Source organism: Nyctibius grandis, chromosome 12 (genome assembly GCF_013368605.1).
Source record: "Nyctibius grandis isolate bNycGra1 chromosome 12, bNycGra1.pri, whole genome shotgun sequence".
Lineage (NCBI taxonomy): Eukaryota > Metazoa > Chordata > Aves > Nyctibiiformes > Nyctibiidae > Nyctibius > Nyctibius grandis.
In genome coordinates, this window is record NC_090669.1 from 2,701,553 (window position 1) to 2,716,203 (window position 14,651).

At 58.0% G+C, this 14,651-nt stretch overlaps 2 protein-coding genes and 2 non-coding genes across 5 annotated transcripts in view; all 4 read right to left on the reverse strand.

The window, feature by feature from the left end:
- Positions 1-472: 472 nt before the first annotated feature.
- On the reverse strand, positions 473-4,195 carry IL34 (interleukin 34). 2 transcript variants are annotated; one of them, XM_068411522.1, is made up of 7 exons: positions 4,124-4,195; positions 3,097-3,344; positions 2,890-2,993; positions 2,533-2,610; positions 2,260-2,433; positions 997-1,135; positions 473-896 (listed from the first exon to the last, which is right to left on the reverse strand). In XM_068411522.1, exons 2-7 carry the CDS (start codon positions 3,122-3,124, stop codon positions 877-879), a joined length of 543 nt encoding a protein of 180 aa, XP_068267623.1. In that variant the 5' UTR covers positions 3,125-3,344; positions 4,124-4,195; the 3' UTR covers positions 473-876. The 2 variants fall into 2 exon arrangements, with proteins under 2 accessions (XP_068267623.1, XP_068267622.1); XM_068411521.1 differs by having other exon boundaries at positions 3,097-3,423; positions 4,124-4,190.
- On the reverse strand, positions 1,334-1,404 carry TRNAG-GCC (transfer RNA glycine (anticodon GCC)). Its single transcript has one exon. It is a non-coding gene; the product is annotated as a tRNA-Gly (tRNA).
- On the reverse strand, positions 1,975-2,045 carry TRNAG-GCC (transfer RNA glycine (anticodon GCC)). The gene has a single exon. It is a non-coding gene; the product is annotated as a tRNA-Gly (tRNA).
- Positions 4,196-6,606: 2,411 nt separating the features above from the next.
- Positions 6,607-14,651, reverse strand: part of SF3B3 (splicing factor 3b subunit 3) — a 29,895-nt gene continuing 21,850 nt past the window's right edge. Inside the window, exons 20-26 of the mRNA XM_068411335.1 lie at positions 13,803-13,959; positions 12,298-12,423; positions 10,949-11,161; positions 9,909-10,007; positions 9,315-9,458; positions 8,482-8,586; positions 6,607-7,490 (exon numbers count right to left, since the gene is read on the reverse strand). Of these exons, the coding sequence (XP_068267436.1) occupies positions 7,350-7,490; positions 8,482-8,586; positions 9,315-9,458; positions 9,909-10,007; positions 10,949-11,161; positions 12,298-12,423; positions 13,803-13,959 (985 nt within the window). The 3' untranslated portion in view covers positions 6,607-7,349. The remainder of the gene's footprint in view (positions 7,491-8,481; positions 8,587-9,314; positions 9,459-9,908; positions 10,008-10,948; positions 11,162-12,297; positions 12,424-13,802; positions 13,960-14,651) is intronic.

Sequence of the window (14,651 nt, forward strand, 5' to 3'; positions counted from 1 at the left end):
CTTGAATTACAGCCCTTTATCCAGCAGCAGCTCATAGTTGGGGGGGTTTATATGAGCTTTGCGTGGGCTGTATATAAACAGGAACCTTCGCTAGGCATGGAGGGTGGGGAGGAGGAGGAGGAAGACATCGCATCAGCGCCCACAGCCTCACCTGCACGCACTCAGAGACGTGTAAGCCTAAGCAGCCCCTCCAGCCAGGAATACACCAATTAAGAGCTCTAATAGCTGATTAAGATAATTAACTAAGCTGGGGAGGGGGGAGGCAGGCAGCCAGCCCCCAGCCCCTCCGGCGCGCCGCGCTGGCCAAGCACAACAAATAAATCCAGATGTTTTCTGATGGAGGTGGCTTGGCAGGCGCTGGCCTTGGGGGGGGTCCCTATATCAGGGCAAACATCTCGGCCCCCCCGCAGGGAGTGACACCCCAGAAGAGGAGGCAGGGGAGGCAGCCGGGGTTCTCGCTGCTGGGCCTTTATTTGGGGTAAGGACGGAGGCTCCCGGGACCCCGGTGGAAGCTGCAACGCTGGAGGATTAACGGGTGTTTAATGAAAGCTGAGGAAAAAAATACAAACGGAGAGGAACTGGGCAATGCCCCAGCGTGTCCCCCCCTGCAGCCACCGGGGGCTGCGTCCCAGCCCCCCCAGCCCGCACCCACGCAGAAGGCACCCGGCATTCCAGATGGGGACCCCGTGGCCGTGCACAGGCCCATGGTCCCGGAGGGGGTGGCATTTGGTCCCGGAGGGGATGTATTTGTGTCCCCCCCCCTTTGCACCTTCCTTGGGGACCCTCAAGGGCTTTGCTCAGCGGGGGGCAGAGCAGAAGCAGCATCCCAGGCTCCAGGGCGAGGAGAAGGCGTCAAGCGAGGGGTCTTCTGCGGCGTTAGGTGGACTCCCACTGACCTGGGCAGAGGAGACAGGTGTCACCATGTGGGACAGGACAGGACCCCCCCACGCGTGGCACCTCGGTTCCCAAAGGTGTCCCCCCCGGGTCCCCACTCACAGGGCGCTCCGTAGAGCATCCGCATGACCTTGAGGCAGTTGTCCAGCAGCGCCTTGGGGCGCACGGCCTTCCTCCGGCTCTCGGCGCCCGCGCTGTGCACCAGCTTCACCAGGTCGGCCACCACCGCCTCCACGTCTGTCTGCAGGGACAGGTCACCGCGGTGTCACCAAGGTCCCCCCGGGCTCAAGAAGGGAGCCAAGAAAGGAGCCATCAGCACTGTGCACCCACACAGGGGCACCTGGACAGGGCCAAGGGTACCAGGGGTGCCCAAGGGACAACCTCCGGGAACCCCGACAGCCCTCGAGGTGCCCCCATGGGGTGCAAAAGCTGCAGCTGCTGCATTGGCCGGGAATCGAACCCGGGCCTCCCGCGTGGCAGGCGAGAATTCTACCACTGAACCACCAATGCCAGATGTGGGGTGCCCCACAGCCCTGCTCCACGCCCCCAAACCCAGCGGGGTGGCAGCAGCAGGGACAGGCACTGCCGGCTGTGAACCCCCTCAAGAGAGAACCCCAGTAAACAGCTCTGGTGCCCGGGCTCCAGCCATGGCAGCGCCTCTTCCTGCTGCCTCACACATCACCTCCATTGAGGGGGGTTGTCATTAGCCTTCAGAGTTAACACCAGAACGAGAAAACTTTGTAGGGGCTGCAGAGCGTGACCCATGGCACAGGGCAATTCAGATACACTTTGGGTTCACCTTGGAGACCCAGCTGTGACAGGCCACCCCTACCCAGCACCCAAACGCAGCTGCCTCCGGGGTGCAGTGACTCCATGGAGGCAACAGAGGCCTGGGAGCAGGGGCAGGACCTCTGCTACCTCTGCAGCGAGCTACTGCCACCGGGAAAACGGGAAGGAATTTGGGGGTCACCTGCTGTGGCACTGCCGGCCCATGACAGTGGTGGTGGCAGTCCTGTTGCCCCCGCCCCATCCTTGCCAGCCCCCCAGGGGGGCAAGTTGCAAGGCAAGAAAAAGTCCTTCTGCATTGGCCGGGAATCGAACCCGGGCCTCCCGCGTGGCAGGCGAGAATTCTACCACTGAACCACCAATGCCAGATGTGTGGCACCTCCCGGCGCTGTCCCACGGCCCCAAATCCAGCGGTGCCAACCTCTGCCCCCCCTCACAACACCTACACCCAGGGGTGCCAACCTCTGCCCTCCCACAACACCCACACACGGGGGGGCTGTGCGTGCTCACACCCATGGGTGCGTGTCCCCACAGCACCCCTGCGTGGGGTGTGCCGGGGGGGCCCCGGGGTGTCCCCACCTGCCGGTACGCGCTGTACTCCTTGCCCAGGGCGTCGAAGAGCCGGCAGAGCTCCTGGGTGTACGGCCAGGACGGGTGCTTCTCCGGCAGCACCTCGCGGATGCGCAGCATCGCCTGGGAGCTCACGTGGAACCAGAGGTACCGCAGCGCCGCCTCCGACACCGTCCCGTTGCGCTGCGGGCGAGAGGGTGCCCTGGGTGAGACCCACACAGCCCCTCCGTGCGGGTCCCCGGAGTGTCCCCGCCACGGGGCTGTCCCCTGCCACCATCCTACCAGGCGGGTGATGTTAGACGGCCTCAGCACCTCTTCGTACTGGACCTGGACCGTGTAGTCGATGGGGAAGTAGTGTTTCTGGGAAGGCGGAGAAGAGCACAGGGGCTGGCGGCAAAGGGACAGGGACATCCCTGCCAGCCTCGGCGTGACACCGGCGAACCCATGGGGAAGCCCTTTGACGCGGTCAACCACCGAGGATGGACCAGCAGAAGCAGCTCTGGGCACAAGTTGCCCCCAGTAAAAAAAATCATCCCCCACCTCCCACCTCCCCCCACAGCTGCATTCCCACCACCCCCCAGAGCCAACCTGGGCTCTGCAACGCCACGTGCCCCCCCAGCCCCCCCAAACCGGGGTTACCATGTACTGCAGGCGCATCTCGTACCGCAGCTTGTCCTGGAGCAGGCGCGTGAGCTCGCACTCGCCCGGCGCCGCGGCCTCCAGCCCCAGCACAGCCAGGACACCTGCGCAGCCCACAGCGAGCGGCGTCAGCCCCCTCCCCTGGGGACACCCACCGGGGTGACCCCCGCCGCTGTCCCCCCCGCCCCGTCCCCAAGCTGTACTCACACAGGACGGCCGCGTAGCCCTGCTGCATGGTGACGGTGGCCGCCGGCGGAGCCTCAGGCTGTGCCTACATGGCCAGGGCTGGCCGGGAGCCTCCGGGGCAGCGGTGTGCGTGGCAGGGGGACAAGGGACAGGCGCAGGGACCGGGTGCTGGGCTGCTCTCCGGTAGCCCCCGATGGTTGCCCCGTGCCATGGATGGGGGGTCAGTCCCCCTCCCCGGCTGTCCCCGCTGGGGTCTCCTCTCCGGCTGGCTGCGGGGAGGCAGCAGGTCGCGGGGCCATCACAGGGTGCCGGGGGGTGCAGGACCCCCCCTGCACTGCAAGAGGGGATCTAGGGGGGGAGAGAGCCCCGGCTGCAGCCCCAGGGCAGGCGGGTGCCCGGGCTGCAGCCCCCCAGGGAGGGCACCCGCTCCGCACCCCGGGGGCTGCGGGGCAGGGATGGCCCCACGCGAGCCCTGGGTGGCCGAAGGGCTGTGGGTGGCCGTGGAGCTGCGGGTGTCCACGTCCCACTCGGGGCAGGGCTTCCCCCGGTGCCACCCCCCGGGGGTTTCCAGGGTGGGGGGGTGAGGGGACACCCAGCCCAGCCCCGTTATCGAAGCAATGAGTTTGTCCGGCCTCAGCTGGAGCTCAGCCAAGGAGCGCTGGGGCTGGCGAAGCAGCCAGGTCACCCCACGCTGGGTCCCCACGCGAAGGGGGGGCTGTGCCATGTCCCCGCACAGAAGGGGCCACGCATGTGTCCCCACACCGTGTCCCCACACCACGTCCCCACGCAAAGGGGGTCACCCTGTGTCCCCATGCTGTGTCCCAGGGGAAGGCAGCCATGCCATGTCCCCACACAGAGGCCATGCTGTGTCCCCACGCCGTGTCCCCACCCCACGCCCCCACGCGAAGGCACCGCGCCGTGTCCCCACGCAAAAGGGGCCGGTCCCATGTCCCCACACCCCGTCCTCACGTGAAGGGACCCGCGTGCCGTGTCCCCCCGCACACGCCACCGGGCCCCGTGTCCCCCCCCCCCACGCCGCGAGACCCACCTGGCGCGGGCCGCGTCCCCCCGCGGGCGGTGGCGGTGGCGGGGCCGGGCCCGGCGCTTCCCGGGAGGCGGGCGGGGGGCGGCGGCGCGGGGAGCGGGCGGGGCGGCTCCGGGGGCCGGCCGGGAGCGGGGACCGAGCGACCGCCCCGCACGGCCCGGCACGGCCCGGCCCTGCAGCGGGGGCTCGGCTATGCCGACTGGGTGTCCCCGGGGTGCTCGGCTATGCCGGGTGGGTGTCCCCGGGGTGCTCAGCTAAACCCCCCGGGTCCCTCTCTGCTCCCTGGGGTGCGTGGCTGCCCCCGTTAGGTGCTCCTCAGGTGCTTGGCTGTCCTGGCTGGGTGCCCCGGGGTGCTCAGCTAACCGCACTGCACAGCCCCCCTGCACCTCAGGGTGCTGGGCCAGCCCCGCAGCGTGCCCCCAGGGTGCTCACCCAACCCGGCTGGGTGCCCACATCCTCCCGGGGTGCTCGGCTAACCACGCCGCACACCCCCAGGCACCCCAGGGCGCTCTGCTCTGCCAGCACCGGCACCCCCAGGGCGCTGGGCTGCCCTGGCCCTGTGTCGCAGGGTGCTCGCCGTGCTGGGCACCCACAGGCACATTTCAGGGCACCCCAAGCGGGTGTCAGCCCGGCCTTTCCCCACACGAGGGCCGCGCTAGGGCAGGGGTGGCTGCCCAGAGCCACGCCGGAGGGGCCGGGCATCCCTGGCTGTCTCCAGGCCAGCAGCGCTCCCGCCGACCCAAGCCCCCACTGTCTCCTCGGGATGCTTCGGGGCTGAACCCCTGCCAGCAGCGGGGGACAGCAGTGGGGACAGGACAGTGGCCTCCCCCCTGAAGAGCCACTTGGGAGAGCCGGCTGCCTCTGCGCTCAGGGCTGCCAGGCGTCCCGGGGGTCGGTGAGAGTACCCAGCTCTCAAAGAGGGGGTCAGCGCTCCCAGGGAAACGCGTGGGAAGGAATGCGCTCCTGGGCACGAGGAGAGCGCGCTGGGATTCCCCTGGCACCCGCCCAGGGCCACGGCCGCCCTCCTGGCAACGTCCCCCTTCCCTGGCCAGCTCCTGGGCACTGCCCTCGCCTCCCTCCCAGCTCCGGGCCTGGCCGGGGGCAAGATGCTCAGCCCGGAGCAGGGGAAGGAGCTGGTCCAGCTCCTCACCTCCGTGTCCGCAGGGATTTTGCCCGCAGCTGCTGCGGGCGTTGGAGGAAGCCACGGGGTAGCATTCCCTGCCCACGTAGTCAGCAGCTTGGCAGCGGGATGGGGCGAGGAAGCGCAGGGGAAGCGCGGAGCTGCGCAGCACAGTGCTGGAGGCGCTTTGCCCTCCTTGGCTGCACGGGGCTGGAAATCACCGCTGGTGCGAGCCCAAGGCAAACAGCCCCTGTGCACGGCCCCAGCCCAGGAGCTCTGCTCCAGGGCATCAGCAGGGGAGAGCCCTCACAGGGAGGCTGGGGGGGCCCCAGGTTGGAGCCCCCCAGGCAAAGGGGGTCTGGGGGCTCAGCCAGCCCCGGGCGCAGCCCACCCACGCCTCCAGGCTGGGGCTCAGCCCCTCCCCAGCTTTGCCTCGCACTGGAGACAGGTTAGTGACGCAGGCCTGGCCGAGGAAGCCAAACCTTGTGTTGGAACCGGTTTGGGAACACCCCAGGTCCCCTCGGGTGCGATTTCACCCTCATCTTAGGACGAAGGAGACACCGAGTTCTGCTGGAGCTCTCCTGGAAACACTCCCCCCTGGAGATGGGGCATCACCACACCGTGGGCAAGCACGAGGGGCTGGGGAAGGCAGGGAGGGGGCAGCCCCTGCCCCTGACAAGCCAAGGCAAGACCCCTCCTGTACTTCCCCCTCCCGGTGAGGTGTGGGAAGGGAGCACAAAGCTCCCTGGGTGGGGCCGGCAGCAGTGCCTGGGTGCCGCATCAGAGCCAAAGGGTGCAGCCCTGGGTGAAGCCCCTGCCAACACCATCCCGTAACAACGGCTGAGAGGGGAGGTGCAGCTATTCACGCGAGGGCAAGGCCCAAACGAGAGCTGGGCTCCGTGCCTGCTGCTAAGGGACCTCACCAGCACCCACCACCGCAGCCGAGACGGGAAGCAGGACCAGGAAGTGCCCACTGCATGGGTGAGCTCCAGAAACACCTTCCCCCAGCCCCTCCTTCCCGAGCTGCAGCTGCTTCGCAGGGCAACAGAAGGAGCCTTGAGCCCCAGCACAGCCCTGGCAGGGCTAGAGAAAGAGTAGCTGGGGGCAAGACCCTTCCTTGGCCGGATTTCTCCACCTACCCCACACTTTGTGTGTGTCCCGGGGCAGCTCTGGCTGCAAGACGTGCTGGTGGGCTCAGGTCCAGCTGCAGGCAGGGAAGGGGGGGAGAGGGGCTCGCACACCTGCGGGGCCACAGCATCCACGCAGGGCACGGGGTCGAGGACATTTCTGTCCTCCTCCTCCACCCCTCCAGCTCCCACCCGGGCAGCAGTAGCCGCTGCAAAGGAGAGGATCCCCCGAGTCAGGGTAGTTACAAACCAGGCTTTTATTCTTCATGTGCTGTTCGCAGTCACAGCTCGGAGACGCTGCTCTTGCCAAAGTTATTATGAAACAAATCAAGTCCCAGGCTCAGGCCTCGCTCTTCCCCACCCCCAAAGAGAGTCAACATTGTACAAAACTCTATTTACAGGGAAAACAGTCAGAAATGGTGAGTCCAAAAAACCCCCTTGCAATGCAGGACAAGTGTGACAGTTCCGCCCTCCGCCCAGCCCCAGCCTTCCCACCGCCTGCTCCCCGGGCTGCCGGGAGCCCAGAGCTTCTCGCCCCCGACTACTAATCCTGAGTCACGCCACAGCCCGTTCCCTTTATCAAAAAGCTGGGAAATTGCAAAACCCACTTGATCCTACAAAGACTCAGCTGGATGTGCCCTACAGGGCTTTCTGCAAGGCCAGCACAAGACACCCTCACCCTAAAAGGGAGAAGGGGGGCGCAGGAGATGGGGCTGAGGGTCAGCCTGCACCCTTCCGCGGGCGCTTCCTAACAGGGAATCTCTCTGGCTGCAACCCAGAACGTCCGGAGCCTTCGCACTTGGGAGACCTAATACCTGACACTGCATTTACTGGAGTCACGTTACTTTGAAACATAAACCAAGAGGAGCAAACCACTGTTTAAAAAGGGAAAATAAAAAGCACCCATTCCTCCTCCTCCCAGCCGTGCTTGGGAGAGCGTCTGTGGGAGCCCAGCGAGGGGCTCCGCTCCTGCCGCTGCCGCTCAGAAAGCGTAGCGCGTGCGGATGTCTTCCAGCTTCTTGGACACCTCAGGGGGGGTCCGGTCCAGCTCTTCGGCCACGTTCTTTTGTTTGTTGGGCTCCATGGAGTTGAACTGCTCACACAGGTCCCCATCGATCACATTCTGGAGGGGCAAGGAAGAGAGCACTGAATTGACACAACACAGAGGCACTGAATCCTGCCTGAACAGGGAAAAATGGCAACAAACAGTTTGTTCCCAGGAGCTCCTTAATCCTGTCCTGGAAGCAAGACCACGCTCGGTGACCTCATCTGCTGAATAGCAGCAGTTAGCATCAAATTAATTACTGGCCAGCTTGATTAACAAAAGGAGAAACCCAAAAAGCCCGGGTGCAGCTGAAGAATCACACAAGGGAAGGGAAGCCGGATCCAACTCTGGTCCAAGCGGTGTGTGCTGGGAGGCTGCAGAAGGTGGCTGAACGGCATCTTCAGTCAGATGTGAGACACCTTTGAGACCGTGCAGGCCACAGGTCAGCACCGAGCTCACCAAGAGCACTCACCCTCCACGCTTGGACAGCTTCAGCTGCTGGGACAGTTTTCTGACTGATACTACATACGTTACTCTGGTAGTAGTTACCACATAGTTACTCTAGTTAGTACTCTGGACCCTTCTGGTCACAGCACTGAGCAGCTGACAGGTTCAAATGCAGAAATAAGCAGGAACAGCCGTTGCTTATGAGATTTTCCATCTCAATGGTGGCGGAAAAAATACATCCCCCAGGCAACACCCAGTCTGAGCCAGCCATGCCAACAGCTCCAGATCTGCTTCTCCAGATGGAAAAAAGAGACGCTGTGGCAAGTAGAGAAGCGCAGCATCAGCACCTCTGGGCTTGTGTCTCAAGACCAACCCTCAGAAGGCTCATTACAAGGGCTAAGAAACCAAAACAGACACGGTATTAAGTGCCAAGCACTGCTCTCCCCACAGAGTGCTATTCAAGCACCAGCTTCAGCTCCTGCCACAGTTCCTACACCAGCTACAGTCTACATCGCCCCAGCCTTCCCCATGACTTGCTTCTGCCACACCTCAAAGCAGTTCTGTGTCCCAGAGCAAGTCTCTGCACCCTCGTGACCAGCTGACCCTGAATACTCAGACCTACCTTCACCGGGAAGTAGTAGGAGCGGAAACTGAGATGGTCTCGTCCACAGAGAGGAGGGTGCTCAGACCTTAAGTGCATTTCCACGTGCTGGAAGAAGTCGTGATCCTGGGGAGATGAAGAAATCGGTGAGAGAATGGTTTGCTACACGTCAATGCCGCTGGCAAAGCAAGATGGCAGCCATCAGCCAGGTCCCGCGTGGGCTGGAACACTGCCATTACCAGGTTCTGCTAGAGCTGCCCCACACACGGCGGCCAAGGTCATGGTCACCCCCTCACCACTTCCACCCTGGGAGCACCCACAGCAGAGATAAGCAGCCAATGGTGCCTCCTCGGCCAGGATCAGCCTCACAGGAACTGGAGCATCTAGCAGCTGCGCAGCACAGAGGTGCAGCTCAAAGAGCTAACGTCCTGGCACCCACTGCTCCAGGAGGCCACAGCAAACGGAGCAGAGGACCATCTTCAGGACTTGAAGCATCAGTGCCTGATCACTAGAGTTTACAGGCAACAAAGCATGCCAAAAGATCCCTCCTCATAGACACCAACTCACCCAAGGGCTACTCCAGAGCACAAACAGATTTAGAGCAGCAGTGCCAACAACAAAAGCTCCCAACTCTTCACAGAACCAATGTAGAAGAAAGAGTTAACAAGCTCCTTCTCTTCCCCTTTGCATCAGAGCCTGACCCACAGCCACAGGCTTTCCTGCAGCCCAGGTTTTCACGCACTGCAAAGCCCTAGAGTTACCCTTGCGGGATGCAGCACATCATTAATAAACTGGCTGGGGATGAGCGCACAGAAAAGCAGCAAGGCTGCAGCGTGACGATGGGGTTCACTTACCTCGTGGGAAGTAAAAGGGACCAAGATTCCTATCCCCCCCGATAAGGTGGTATAGACAAGAGATTCAGAGCCTCCTGGGATCAGCGTGGTCTTCTGTAAGGAAAGCACCGTCTCTCCCACGTGGTAATTCATAATCACTTCAGCCTGGAAGTCAACCACAGAAGCATGTTTTTTCTTTAGCTTATATAAAAGCATCAAAAGGCTTGAAAGAGGAAAGCAGAATAGATGTGGCCACCTGCTAGTTCTGAAACGCCTTTTGAGAGAGGAAGTGCCCTCCACCTGTGACCAGATGGCAAAACCCAGCATGGCGCTGAATTACCCTCTTGAGCTGGACAAGCGGATGCAAGTAATGAGGGAAAGCAGGAGAAGAAAACGAGCGTGCTGCTTCAATCAAACATCCCTGAGCAGGCATCGGCCGTGATTTCAGAAACTGATTTTGGCTCCCAGTGACAGTGAAAACTGATCACCCACAGCACGGCAGATGTGTAGGAGCAGAACTGCCAATACATCTCCCGGACAACGCTGCAGAGGACTTCACAGAAAAGCAGCGTGTTCTTTTCCCACAATAACCACACACTTCCCACGAAGCATTACCTTCTGCGACGCTCCATTAAGAAGCCCCCTGTCCCAGAGAGCTTTGTTGCCTGTGGGATCCTCATCTACCTCATCATTGGTGTTGGGAGGCAATCTCACCTGCGTTGAAAGAGAAAGAAAATCACTACGCTGCAGAAAAGCAGCACATTATCTCCAGAGAATCCTTGGGGGTCTTTGAAAGGCTGCTTTTGTGGACTCTACAAGAATAACTTTACGCTTAATGCAAAATTTGCCCCTCCAACAAAGACTTTAGAGTTAAATAACAACCATGTTGTCAAGACCGATGGCCTATCACTCAAAAACACAGGCAGGACCTCATGACCAGCCTCTGCCTGGCCTGGCACTTGCAGATCACCCTGGGAGGTAGGGTCAAAATGGTTTGAAGGTGGTTCCCGCTAAGGAAACAGTTTGGTGGATGTGGGGCAGGAAGACCAAAGAGGATTGATTTGTGTGCGCTGGCCAAATCCTGCAGGCAGCAAGGGTCAGACGCTTGCTGAACTCTGCGCTCCAAAGCGCCCGAGCACACTTCAGAAAGAGATCAAAGCTCTGGCAGAAAGACCATCTATTCTTTCCTCCTTCCCTGCTGAAATCCAGCCAAGCAGGGAAGTGTCAGCACTGACAAAGCCAACTTTCGAGAGGAAGCGACAGAGAAAGCCAAATGCCGGCGATGAGGTTTAGCCAGGGACAGTAACGAGTGATAACCCTGGCGCAAGTTCTCACAGGCCCTTTCACAATCACAAGCTTCATTTCAAGGCTTATTCACATCAAGTTTTGGGGCAACTTCACCACAAGTCACTGAATGCTTCAGAAATACATTTTTTAACCTGCTGATGCTTTCACTTGTTTGTTTTAATTCACAAACTGATAAACTGTGGCCGTCTGCTATGACGACAGCTAGTCAGGCCGTAAAAACAACTGAATGGTACAGGGCGTTGTCTCCAGCTAAGCACAGATTCTCATTCTTTTAAGACAAATCATGGATGTTTTCAGGAAAAATATGTTGTGTCCAAAAAGCCTTGACTTCTCTGAGGCATACTCACCACGCAGATGTTGCCAAACTTGTCTGCTCCAGCCACGGTGTCATAGTCCAGGAGAGTTGCTGTAGTGACCCACCGGGGATAGGTGTCATCGGCAAAGATGATAAGCTGGTTCTCATTCCTTTTGTAGCGCACCCAGATGAAACTCTCCTGAACGTCCGAAACGATCACTCTGTGCCCAATGGTTTGGATCCCGCAGATGTAGTTGGCAATGTGCTTTTGAGAGAGAAAGGACAAAACCTGAGTGCTTCAAATAGGGAAGCAGAACCCATTAACTCTACCTTACTCCAACTGAAACACTATTTCCCCCTGTGAACTATGGCTCACTCCTCATTCCCCATCATTCCCTCCAAAACCATCTCTCATTTCTGGCATACTACAGCCCCAACTTAAAGACACTGTCACTACATGGCCTTGCAATCTAACACCCACCACGCATCTTTCTCAGCCTGCTGAATATGAGTAACATCCAGAGAACAAGCACTGCTGGTAAGCCTACAAACTGAGATGCCAGGGACAGTCCTGCAAGCAGGCGTTGCTACGGTGTCTCCTCAGTACTGTGGGCATCAAAGACCCAAGAAGGAAAGCTTCAATTTTTCATGTGAGTCACATTTTAGGAAAAAAAACAAACAAAAAAACCCAACAAAAACACCCAACACAAAAAAATGTTCCCCTACGAGTTCCCAGTCTGCCTGTGAGCTTGCTGGAGTTCCTTTGTGCAGTAATGAGGAATTGGCACAGGTTCTGCAGCTTGCACGAGAGATCGAGGAGCAAGCAATTAAGAGCTAGAAAATCATGCTCTGCAGTTTTCTTTTCCTAAAGTACCAGAGACGTTGAGCAAGAAGGATCACCTACTTCAAGGAAAAAATCCCCTTTTCAAGATTCTGGGGATCTGAAGAGGTGCTCATATGCACCCTCCAGCTTCTGTCCCCAGCCTGCTCATCACCTAACCTAAGGAAACATTTCCAGCAGTTGTTCTGTACCTGGGTAAGGCCTCTCGCATTTGCAGCAGATGGGCAAAGGCATGGTCTGTACAGGCTTGTGAAACTCCTGCACGCATCCATTAACAGCCTGCCTTGAGCTGGTACAAAAAATGAACCTGCAACACTACCGTCTGAACAGCAACGGGAAAGCGATGTCTGCTCGGTGTGCAGAGGGGCAGCACAACAGCCCAGTCCAGCTAGAGCTGCCAGTGCTGCTCCGGATGCCTGCACCCTGCACACACACAGCTCTGAAGTCCAAGTGCACAGACACACTTGGGCTGGAGGAGCAGCTAAATCCTCATTTCACTCCTGCTGCAAAGCATCACTTGCTCCAAATTAACAGCTCTGGTCAGGAACAAAAGCCAGTACCTTATTCTCACACTTCCGAAGCAGTTTCTTCTTGCCCAGGTCATATACACGCAAGAGCTTTCCAACTCCAATTAAGACTCTACCTTGGAATGGAGCAATTGCTGCAGGAACCTCCTCCACAGGGGTCTAGAGAGGGAAGAGGAAGACTGTGAGACCCCCCATTAACAAAGCTAACCTTACACCAAGCTTCAGAATGGATTCAGCTAACGGTTTGGTTGAAGCTCGTTGGTCTGTGCCAAGGCTTTCAATGTAAAAGGCTAAGCACAATCTTGTTCTACAGGAGGTGCAAAAGGTCAGTCCTCTGTAGGCCTTTTGACAGCAGCACGTATCACACGTGGTGCTAACAGGGCTCTGAGTACTACACAGACACCACACTGCTGGCAGTGCACCTTCACTGAAGTGTAGGGCTGCTGTAAGAACCTCATACTGGGCAGGCAGCAAAAGAAAACAAGGATCTTGTTGCCTCAGTTCTTGGTTTTGGTTTATACCCAATAGAAAGACTTTATCCTTTGCCTAAACCCATCCACATTGTCTGTTTTTAAAACAAAGGCATTAATCTAATTCAGCCATCTGCCACAGAAGAAAGTGTTAATCTGAACAATTACAGTGTGCCCACAATTTCAGTAACTCAGGGCTGAAAAATCTCCCATCACTAATCAACCCAAGAGGATCAGCCACAGCAGAGAATGGGAACATGCAGAGAGCTCCCAGTTACAGCATTCTTGGCTTGGTTGCACTGGCTAAGAGAAGTTATTTCACATCATCAGCTCTGTCAACTGACAAGTGGGTGTTCAGTGGCACCAGAAGAGGCCCTGGTCCAGGACACAACCCACTCATTGCATCAGGACCGTAGGAAGTGAAGAAGCCACAACATTCCTTTCCACGTGCTCATCTGCTCACATCTCAGCCATGCTGGAAGCACGTGAAAGGGGAACAGAATTTTAACAGTTCTGCTGAAACTTTTGCTAAAGCCCCAGAGATCTGTCAAGCAAGTTGGTCACTAGGTTACTAATCATTTCTACAACACAACCAAAACAGGATCAGAAGAAAGATGACAGCTCACACCAGCTTCACATGGCCAGCCAAGGACTGAGAGCCTTAGCACTAGGGTTCAAGTGACCCAAGTATGAATTCGCATCGTAAACAAGCTCAGAGCAGCTCTCTGAGCTCATATTTCAAAAAAGGAAACAGAGCATTTCTTTCCCCTCCCTAACAGGGGCACAAAAAACACTGCTCCTTTCCTATTTACCCAGTTAGATGGATAAGACTATAGCTAAGGCAAAGACTCTTGGGAGATCTGTGTTCAGTCCTCAGCTCTGCAAAAGATGTCCCAAATGATTTCAGAGCAGGCAGCTTATTTTCTCCAAGGCTGCTTCTAGCGTGTAACATCAGCATGATGACCATGCCCACGATTTATTGAGTACTGCAATACTACTACAGCACCCAGGGTGAAGAAACAGCTGTTCCAATGCTCTGCCTGTAAACGGCCCAGTCATCCCTCTCACCTTGTGCAGAAACTCCAGCTTCTCACCGCTATTCACCAGCTTGTACGTGTAGACAAATCCCCCAGCGACCGAGCGTGGGTTCAGGATCAGGTCCTTGGCGACTCCCACCAGCACGTACCACTCGTCACCAGTATTGGAGAACCGGCACACAGCCACGCTGGGGATGACAAGACACGTCAGATCAGTGTGATGATGACACAAACTAACGCTGCACACGCAGACTGGGTTCCCTGACAGCACAACTTGTACCTAGGCAGGCAGACATTTGGGAACCCAACCTTCCAGCACTGACACTTCATTTTTCAGAGGTCATTTTTCCTCCCTGCAGAAATGTTTAACGCAGATTCCTTCGTTCTTCCCCACTCCCCATATAAAAAGATGTGCTCTAGCTGTCCTATGTGCCCAAAGCATTACTTTCATGTTTTCACAATGCCCAAAGCGTTACTTCTCTGCTTTCACAGGCTGGACACTGCCTAGCAATGTGCAAAGCTCCACTAGAAGCTGGTTTTCAAAGGCTGTTCCAATTTGGACACGTACATAAAACTGTCCCTATCTTCCAGTGTTTTTTCCTGCTTGGTGCCTAGCTCAGCCAGGTTGGGGAATCCTGGACAAAACAGGACAGAGCGAGCCTTTTGGACTAGCATGACCTAACTCCACCTGCTGAGACACTTGCTATTCTTTGTGGTTATTGTGTTGGTCTTCCCCTCCAGTCCCTCTAACACTTCCTTTCCATTTAATCTATGCTCAGTTTATCTGGATGAGAAGGGGAAGTGAGAGATAGCAGCACATTCTCTTGTTCTCAGCTCTCTTATCTGTCTTTTACATCCTCGTGTTGTTCTTTAAGCACTG

Bases quoted from the DNA above. Each gene is read 5' to 3' on its own strand.
- IL34 (XM_068411522.1), bottom strand. From the start codon at position 3,124: ATGCAGCAGGGCTACGCGGCCGTCCTGT. The intron at 2,994-3,096 runs GTGAGTACAGCT...TGGGCTGCGCAG, and splicing joins GGGCTACGCGGCCGTCCTGT to GTGTCCTGGCTGTGCTGGGG. The intron at 2,611-2,889 runs GTAACCCCGGTT...CCGCCTTCCCAG, and splicing joins AGATGCGCCTGCAGTACATG to AAACACTACTTCCCCATCGA.